This window comes from Orycteropus afer, unplaced genomic scaffold (genome assembly GCF_000298275.1).
Source record: "Orycteropus afer afer isolate SDZICR_OR568_19922 unplaced genomic scaffold, OryAfe1.0 scaffold00584, whole genome shotgun sequence".
Lineage (NCBI taxonomy): Eukaryota > Metazoa > Chordata > Mammalia > Tubulidentata > Orycteropodidae > Orycteropus > Orycteropus afer.
Window position 1 is genome coordinate 1081533 of NW_006922171.1, and position 10017 is coordinate 1091549.

The 10017-nt window shown below is 38.6% G+C and overlaps 1 protein-coding gene across 1 annotated transcript in view; it reads right to left on the bottom strand.

The window, feature by feature from the left end:
* The window catches only part of FREM1 (FRAS1 related extracellular matrix 1), a 212180-nt gene that overhangs the window by 118425 nt on the left and 83738 nt on the right, over positions 1-10017 (bottom strand). Inside the window, exons 15-18 of the mRNA XM_007956225.1 lie at positions 8620-8872; positions 5073-5267; positions 3190-3375; positions 1596-1792 (exon numbers count right to left, since the gene is read on the bottom strand). Of these exons, the coding sequence (XP_007954416.1) occupies positions 1596-1792; positions 3190-3375; positions 5073-5267; positions 8620-8872 (831 nt within the window). The remainder of the gene's footprint in view (positions 1-1595; positions 1793-3189; positions 3376-5072; positions 5268-8619; positions 8873-10017) is intronic.

The window sequence follows — 10017 nt, forward strand, 5'->3', positions numbered from 1 at the left end:
ACCTACTAAATGGCAATACCCAAGACTCTTTGATTTCAAAATCTGTGCTCATTCCATTTAATCAAAATTATATGTAGGAGCTCTGGTGCTGCAATGGTCAAAGGATTCAGCTGAGAGGTCAGTGGTTTGAACCACCAGCTGCTCCATGGGGAAAAGATGAAGCAGTTTGCTTCCATAAACATTTACAGCCTTGGAAACCCTATGGGGCAGTTCTACTCTGTCCCATAGGTTCACTAGAGTCAGTATCAACTTGATGGCAGTGGGTTTGGTTTTTGGCTTTGATACCTCTATATCTATATAATCATACATATAAAATAGAACTGTTTAAAAGAATTACATATGCTGATATGGAAAGATTTCCAAGATACATAATTAAGTAAAAAAAAGCAAAGTACAGAGTAGTAGATATAGTATGATCCCTTGTTTATAAGTAAAAACACCCACAAAATCATACATACACATACATATACATCACTGGTATGTACACAATTTATTTCTGTGGAAGGAATTACCAAACCTTGATCATTGGGAAGGGTTTAAGGATTGAGCTGTTAGAAAGGAAGAAATTCATATTTCACACATTGTATTCTCCTCAGCATCCAAATTTGTTTAACCAATACATTTATTATTAGTAGTAGTAAGTCAACAAATGTACCTGAGAAATGATGTTATGGACCATTTAAAAATATCTATCTGTATTTTTTAATGATCACATATTATTGCATAAAAAGCATAAAAAGAATGGTCCTAATTGTACTTTTTCCATCTCGTATATCTTCAAAGATAGTTATATAAAAAGATGCCTACAATTTGTGAATTAAGAATGCCCGTCATTTCATTGGTTAACCAGTCACAATGTAGAGCTAGTCTGCATTCAAATCCCAATGTGCCACCTACTTACAAGATCTGTGATCTTGGATCTAGGTGCTTCATTTATTTAATTAAAAAATGGGAATAATAATACCACCACTCTAAAAGCCTATTGGGAAGATTAACTGCAAATACATGGTCTAGTCGATTTCAACTCATAGCGACCCCTCCTTGGGTTTCCAAGGCGGTATCTCTATGGAAGTAGATTGCCCGGTCTTCCTTCTGAGGAGTGGCTGGTGGTTCAACGCCTTAGGCACTACACCACCAGAGCTCCCACATGTAAAGAGCTTGGAATAGTACATACAACCTAGTAAGTACAACATGTTGTTGTTGTTGTTATGTGCCAGCGAGTCAGACCCAACTCATAGCTACCCCTCCTTGGGTTGCTGAGGCAGTATCACTACAGAAATAAGATTGCCCAACCTTCCTTCCGAGGAGTGACTGGTAGGTTTGAACTGCCAGCCTTCTGGTTAGTAGTCAAGTGCCTTAGGCACTATGCTACCAGAGCTCCTAAGTAAACATATATGCTAGCTGCTATTATCTTGATCATCATTCTTACTTTTTGATATTTTTCAAGTGATTGCATTACATGACACAAAATACTGCCTTCCCCACTCCTCACCAACCTAATGGGTTAAATGCTTCTTCACCAATGCAAATGGACTAGGTGCAAATCAAAATCAAAAGTGATAAGAGAGAATCTGAAAGTTTGATTCCTTTCTTACAGTAATATTCTGCACTATGAATTCAGGAGCTTCATCATTTGTGGGGTTGATTATAACATAAAATGGTATCTCCAAGGAGCGTTGCTTCCCATCTGTGACGTACACTGTGAACTGGTCAGTGGTTGGTTCTATCCGCAGATGCTTAGACTGCACATAGTTAATGTGCAATGCCTTCATGTCTTTCCACAGGAATGAAGCTAGAGTACACCAAGATGAAATAAGAAATAAGAAAACATTTTTCCAAAGTTACTGATCCTCAATCTTAACCTATTCCCTTAACCCCAATAACCTATTCCCCAGCAAAGCAAATGAGAGATCGTGGCAATTGACATACATATCAGCTATCAAGGGCTACTTTAATGATTTTCAGCATCAACATAAAGGCAGATATTCATGGATCATAAGAGAGGATTAAAATTTGCTTGGAGAACAGAAGGGAGATCACACTAACTAGGATATACAGACCCTTCATGGCCACTCTTCAGATACCTAGAATGAATGTCAGAGAGACCGTCCCTTAATGAAAACCATTGCTTCTGCATGAGCAGTTCATGCCATGCTTGGCTAAGAAAGAGCCCAGTTCTTTTGCATAAAGGCAAAACAAGAGCCAGTCCATCATCTGCCTACTGTATGCTACATAGATATCAAGTAACTGATTGGATTGAGTAGACTTAGCTGACCTGCTCTTTGGTATTTTGACATTGCCTTAAATAAAAAAAGAAAGAAAATTTTCTAAATTGTATATTAGGCCCCAGAGAAATTAGATAACTTTTAATGCAATTAACCTTAAATCCAGCATCTCACATATTTAAAATGAATATGCCTCATATAGTACTTTGGAGAAGCATTTACTTCTGAAGTGTTATCTTCAGAAGACTTTGTTTTGTGTGAAATACAAGCACTATTTAGGTATCTAAGTCACATTTTGTCTTCAAAATTAATATGTCAGCATTTCAAGGAGTTCTGGTGCTATAGTAGGCAAGGTATTTGGCTGCTAACCAGAAGGTCAATGATTTAAACCCACCAGCCTCTCTATGAGAGAAAGATGAGGCAATCTACTTCTGTAAAGATTTACAGTCTTGGAAATTAATGGGGGTTGCTATGAGTCAGAATCAATTCAATGGCAGAGGGTTTGGTTTCTGTTTTTTGGGGTATTAGCATTTCAGTCTTTCTCTCTCTGTTACGTTACACCCATGGAATATTTCTCTGTATTTTCCACTAATACCTATTAAAAATACTAAAAGTTTGTGAGAATGCGACCTTGTTGGTTCCCACCTGATTTATTCCATCACATTACATTGTGTTGCTGTGAGACCCTTTTAAAATATTTCTTCAAAGTTTATTCTCATATTTTTCATAAGTAAAATTTCCATTTATTTTTAAAGTAAATTCACATGCACAGGGAAATCAATAATAATAATAAGAAGAAGAAGAACAAAGAATAAATAGGATTCAAAAGTATTAGCTATAATAATAGTAATTTCTTGAACATGTATGGTGCTTTCATAGTCCTTATCTAGTCATCAAACATGATGTGGTCAATCCGATGTATAAACACAGGTGAATTATCGCCTGTCATGAAACCATGACTTACCTATACTGATGCCCATATTGCTTTTCTCAAAACCCTCAGAAGGGAGTTTGTTTTCAATGTAACCAAATTGGGGAGGAGAAACCAAAACAAATTCCAAGTCATCTGCTGCAGTGTCAGGATCATTGGCAGACAAATGGTTAATGGTTACCACTGCTGAGAAACCTTCTTCTACAACAAACATGGTACCTACATACAAATAATAACACAATTATGATTTAGCATGGAATCCTCTCATCAGAACAGTAAGGACAAAAGGGAGTGATTAAAATTCCAATTCAGAGAAGCCTCCCATATGCAAATATACTTCCGTGGGAGATGTTTATTTCTTTTGGCATAATTCTCCTTACAGTGAAAATATTCAGGGTGGAATTTAATTTGACTTATGGAATTGTATTTTTTTTCTAGTACAAGCAGCCAGACTACAATGGAAAGACAGCAGAAATGCTAAATGCTCTTGTACAGTCCTTTAGTCATTCTAAAGAAACTGATTTCCCTTGTGTCCCTATAGAAGTGACAAATGGAAATAAGAATTGCCAAACTGTTTTAATGATAAGCCACTAAATGTAGTTTATGTATTCTTCAAGATCAGTTGTTACCTCTGTTTGTCAGAGCGTTAATTGCCTGAGAGCTATTATGAATTACTCATAATGAATATTTTTTTCATGCCTTGGTGTTTAATTGTTCTGCTGGGATAATGCTTCCTTTCTGGAACATTGCTTTGGAGATAGTTTGCAAATTACAATAACATTCATACATATGTTTGTGTTTTTTATTTTTTTTCCCTTTCTGAGACAGAACATACACATAATGCCTATGACAGGAAGACTTTCTGAAAAGCAAATAAGGTTAAATGTACAGTCATGCATTGCTTAACGTCCACGATATGTTCTGTAAAATAGGATGCTATGTGATTTGAATACTGTGTGAACATGCTTAAGTTGCAAGTAATGGCATTTGCTGATTTTCCACGTTTATGTTTAATAACCTTTTGTTTCCTTTCCAAATTGATGTTTCTCCTTTTCCGCTTGCTGCTGCAAGCACTGGTTTTGCTGCATTTGGGAGCCATGATGAACTTCATGGTAGTATTTTCAAAAGAAAATTAAACAGAGAGATATTGCTATAACATTCGAGAGACATACAATGCATGAGATTGGATGCTGCTGCCTGTGAATTGAAACATACACTGATATAAACTTTTATTTGTAAATTCATATTAAAAAAATCATAGAAAGTACAGTACAGTACATATGTAAGCCAGTAACATAAGTGTTTATTATATGTACTGTACCATTATATGCTTGGTAGCACAATTACTTTGTATACAAGAGACATGAGATACACATGATACATGTGGGAAGCTGCTGTGTTACAGTTACATCTGCTATGTCCCATTCTCTGGTTGGGATCTCTGAATTCTACTGTAATCTTATGGGACCATGGTTGGACATTGCCCGAATGGACATTATGCAGTGTATGACTGTGTATAAATGGTCTCTCTAGTATACTCATTCTATCCTAATAGAGATAATTATGGATACAATAAATTAATCTCTCTCCAGAAGGTAAATAATATTTTCCCATTTGAAATAAACTCAGCATATTTGGGGATTCTATTATTGTCCTTCTTCCAATACACACAAACACACACACACTATCTCCCCCCACACCCATACAGAATTATCTAAATTTTCAAACAAGTAAATTCTTCTGCCCATAGTCTTTTATACATAGGGAATTTTCCACAAATTTGTGTTGGGGCAATTATTCAAGGGCAAAACTGTAGGATGGTTTTCTGTTTGGACTATATGTAAGATATATTACTTTTTACTAAACCAGAAGTATGACACTGGGTGGGGTATTAGGACAGAAAAAGTCATTTTCACCAATTGCAATCAAAGGTGGCTGATTGTCCACTGGATGCACTGTGACGTTGAGGTCATACATTGGAAAGGACCCATGAAGAGGAACAGATGGATGAGATCCATTGTAGCAACAGCCATTCATGAAAGGGCCAGCTTGTCCATCCGAAACCACCAATGTAATGGTGTCAAAACAGGGCATCAAGCCAATCTCGCCACCTGGAAGGCACAACTATAGCTGAAACCTCACTTTTTTTTTGGAGGGGGGAAAACATAGGCTAGCAAAATGGAACCTACTCACACCTCTCCTCTAAGTATAGAATGGCAAGGAAAATAACCTATGTGGACAAAACAGAAAATTCAGTTTTATCACTATGCAATTAAATACAGCCATGAAAATAATGCAAAAATACTTGCCCATCTGCTGCCTCTGGTGAAATCCCTGTTGGTCACTTATCACCACATGAAGGGGGCAAAATGAGGCTAACAAGGGTCTGACAGTTCACAAATGAACAAGGGAGAGGCTTGAAATTAGTGATAACTTCATTCTTCCCTTTCAGTTGTTTAGTGTTAGGATCAACCTCAGTGCAGTATAGTAAATTACATAGCATGGCTTTTCTAGCCATAGTCTTTGTAAACTCTGTGTGGAATTTGCTGTGAGCAACTGAGTAGCTCCTGATTATTGATGTTATTCACCTGGGGTATTTCTGTTGCGAGTAGCACAAAGTAATCTTCTGGGAGTCTTGAGCTCTCTCTCAGGTGTATAGAATTCTGATTTTGGGATTGGGTAGTCTGGCCTTTCTACCAGGCTCAAAAGGAGCCCTCCTAGAGGCAGAGAATCTCTCATTGCCAGCTGAGAGACATGAGAGACATGTGTTGCTGAGAGAGACGTGAGAGACATGCACTGCTGAGAGTGAGACTGTTGGCTGAGAAACGGCAGGCTGAGAGATGGCAGGCTGAGAGAGACTGAGCGTGTTCCTGAACTTGAATTGTAGCCTGTGGCTTCCCTAATAAATCCCATAATCTGTGAGTTCTATGTGGCCACTGCAGAGAATGATCAAACCCAGCAAAGAGGTAGTGGGTGCTGAGGGAGGAATGGTTGGTGTCAGGGTTGGTGAAAGGACTGGAGGGAGGCAGCATGTCTGGCCTTGCAAGAACAGGCCTTCGGCTACTGATGGTGATTCTGTCTTGTGGGATTAGAGGAGGTCAGAAGATGGGGCCTCCTTGCCCCTTTCGCACTCAGGTAAAGGCAGAAGTTGCCCTTGTCCTTTTGATAAGTGTTATCCCATTCACATTAACCATCTTAAATGAATACCATCAACTACATAGCTGTTATGACAAACAAAAGAAGATAGGTGAAACACAAAGATAATACTCATTTGGATCATGTGTTTCAATATTTTCCCCCTTATTTATTAGCCAAGATGTTTAAATAAAAATTTTAAAAAGGCAAGAGTGCCTGGAAAAGAAGTGGCATGTATTTTAATTTTCTTCTCTTTTACCCTACAAGGGGTTACCCTATGAGACAACAGTGTCCTAACAAATCATTGTTTTACGAAATACATTTGAAAAATATAATATCAAAATGTTCTCTCCTATTTCTGAATTAATCCCTGGCTGTTGCATTCCCTCCTCTCCACCTCATCCTCATTGTCTCTTCAATTAAAAAAAATGATTTGAATTCTGATAGCTCTTATTTCCTGTATCACTCACCTGGCTTTACATAACAAATTATACTTCCTCCATGGAATATATAATTTAAAGAGGCATATGGAAGAGTAATGGGAGCTCTGGTGGCCCAATGGTTAAGTACATGGCTGCTAACTGAAAGATTAGCAGTTCAAACCCTCCCATTAGTTCCTCAGTAGAAAGACTGGAAGATCTGATCTGTAAAGATTACAGCGTAGAAAACCCTATGGGCAGTTCTACTATGTCATATAGAGTTGCTGTAAGTCCAAAAGTAGCTCTGGTGGTGTAGTGTGTAAGGCATTTGACTGCTAACCAGAAGGCTGATGGTTCAAACCCACTAGCCACTCCTCGGGAGGAAGACTGAGCAATCTACTTCCTTAGAGATGCTGCCTTGGAAGCCCAAGGAGGGGTCACCACGGGTCAAATAGACTTGATAGCAATGAGTTTCATTTGGTTTTGTTTATAAGCCCAAAATTGATTTGAGGGCTACTAATACAACAACAATGGAAGAGTAACTAGAAAATTATAATAGAGTATAATAAAAGTCAGTTAGGGGATGCCTATGGCATTGTTATTAAGGGAGCATCCCCACCTCACCTTCAGAAGATGTGTGAGAAGAAATGCTGTGATGTATGGATGAATGACTATGTCACACTGCTGTCCTTGGAAGGAAATGGATTTTTGTCCACTTCAGTTAAAAGCCCTTCACAACAAGGTCTAGATTACACTCTTTTGTAGCCCCACAGTGCCTACTGCTGTGCCTTGCCGATACCAGAGGCTGAGTTACTGTATTTTAGTTGAATATTTCACATGTGGAGCAAATATCACCTGGGTGATAGTCTAATGAGATGACAGTAATGTAAGCACAGCACTAGGAAGCAAGTGTTTACTGTATATCTAATCTGTGCTCACCACTATTATGTGCCGTGGGCAAGTCATGCAAACTGAAGACATAATCTTTGCTTTTCAGGCCCAACAAACAGATCAGATACTTCTTAGGAGTTAGCTTAGTGACCAATAGACTTTTAAAGGTAACATAATTGTCTTAGGGACTTTACTTCAGACATTTCTATTATGATTTATGAATCCATAAACTATAACGGAAAGAACCATGGTGGCACAGTGGTTAAGCACTAGGCTGCTAACTGAAAGGGAGGTGGTTCTAACTCACCACTCACCAGCCACTCCACAGAAGAAAGATGTGGCCATCTGTTTCCATAAAGATTTACAACCTTGGAAACACTATAGAGTAGTTCTACTCTGTCCTAGAAGGTTGCTATGAGTCAAAATCAACTCAGTGGCAATGGGATTTGATTTGGGTAAGTTATGATGGTGAGCCATTGTGGCATAGTGGTTAAGCACTTGATTGCTAACCAAAAGGTTAGTGGTTTGAACCCATTCAGTGGCTCTGTAGGAGAAAGCCCTGGCAATCTGCTTCTGTAAAGATTATAGCCTAGAAAATCCTATGGGGCAGCTCTACTCTGTCACATGGATTGTTGCGAGTCAGAATTGACTCAATGGCACTCCATAACAATAATAAGATATGATGCTCAAATAATAAAGTCTTCAAATTTACCAAAATAGAGATGAGAAGAATCACAGGTTGAATTGAAAGGCTAGGTGGTAATGTCAGGAACAGAGCAATAAATCACACCTTCCCTTTCTCCATTCTTTGAACCTATTATAGTGAGATCAGAAATACCTCTAAATATGGTGATCATACTTGAAAATTGGAGTATGGGCTACTACTACTGCTGCTTTTTTAATGACAATGCATTTCAAGATCATTTGATTATGGGAGCCCACAGTGGAAAGTAAGGGTGAGAATCTCTATTATTTGCATTCCTTTTCCCAAACTAGTCCTGATGTTTATATCACTTACCTGTGTGTTTATATGTCACAGCTCCTGAGATAATATCTCCCTGAAAGAACTGATCCGTTATAATGCCACCTTTTCTCACCACTCCATGCTGAGGTTTCCGAGCAATCATAAACATCAGTCTTGAGTCATCACTGTCCACATCAGTAGCAAAAATGTACTCAGAGGTGATGACCACCTCTTTGCCCTCTGAGCAGTGCATCATGGGGATGAGGTCAGGCTTTAGGACTGGTGGTTCATCATTTACAGGGAATACCTAAGCAGGGGGGAAAATGCATGTTTTTAAGAAGAAGAAAGAAGTGACAAATTGCCCAACTTGTAACCCATAGCTCATAATCAGAATGACAAGCATTTTTGATCTTCCAGACACATGAAACAATAGAGATGGAATGTGGCCAAGCAGCCTGCATCTTCTAACTTCCCCCATATGAACCATCTTGCAAGAAATAACCCACGTGGGAGACATTTTAGGTAGGAATGGGAGGGTATGGTTCTGGTTTGGGACTCACAACTTTCATTTGTTTATAGACAGACAAAGTACAAATGTAACATAAAACATTCTTCACCAAAACTCCTGGCCTCCTTCATTAAATTCACACACACTTAATTTCCCTTTATCTGGGTCCTTGTGAGCCAATGCAATTACATTTACCACATCCAAGTTATTTTTATTTCAAATTATTTGGTGATTACAAAGGTTTCCTCTACCCTCAAGCTCCTGGCCACCCAGGAAGTTACTCTGGACTTACAATAAGCAGCAGCTGCATTTCAAATGGCCCTAGGGGATGGCCTCAGGGCCTCAGGCAGTCAGCTGCCATATCCAAGTCTGGTGGTTCAAACCCACCAGCCACTCCTCAGAAGGAAGGCTGGCCAATCTACTTCTGTAGTGATACTGCCTCAGAAACCCAAGGAAGGGTCACTATGAGTCGGGTCTGACTCGAGGGCACATAACACACACACACACACACACACACACATGCATTTCAAATATTTTAAGTTAAATTTGAAACCAAATAAGCATTTAATCAATATCAGGCTTTAACTTGACAAAATGTTTTTCCCTTAGCATCATGAAAAGAAAACTCCAAGAAACAAGGAAAAAAAAAAAAAAGCAACATGGGATCATACCAACTCTGAATTTAAAAAGATAGCATAGAAATTTTTGAAAGCATGTCATTTAAACAGAAATGAAGGCCAGCCCTCCTCAGTTCACACTCACACTTGGGTATATGCCATAAGTTTATTTGTCAAGTCTGGTCTGGGAATACTCTCAACCCTACATTTCCTTCCTCTACACATCAACCAGTTTGAAAAGGAATGGCGTGGCATTTATCATCACAAAGGAGGTTTCAAGATCTGTCCTGAAGTACAATGCTGTCAGTGATAGGATAATATCCATAC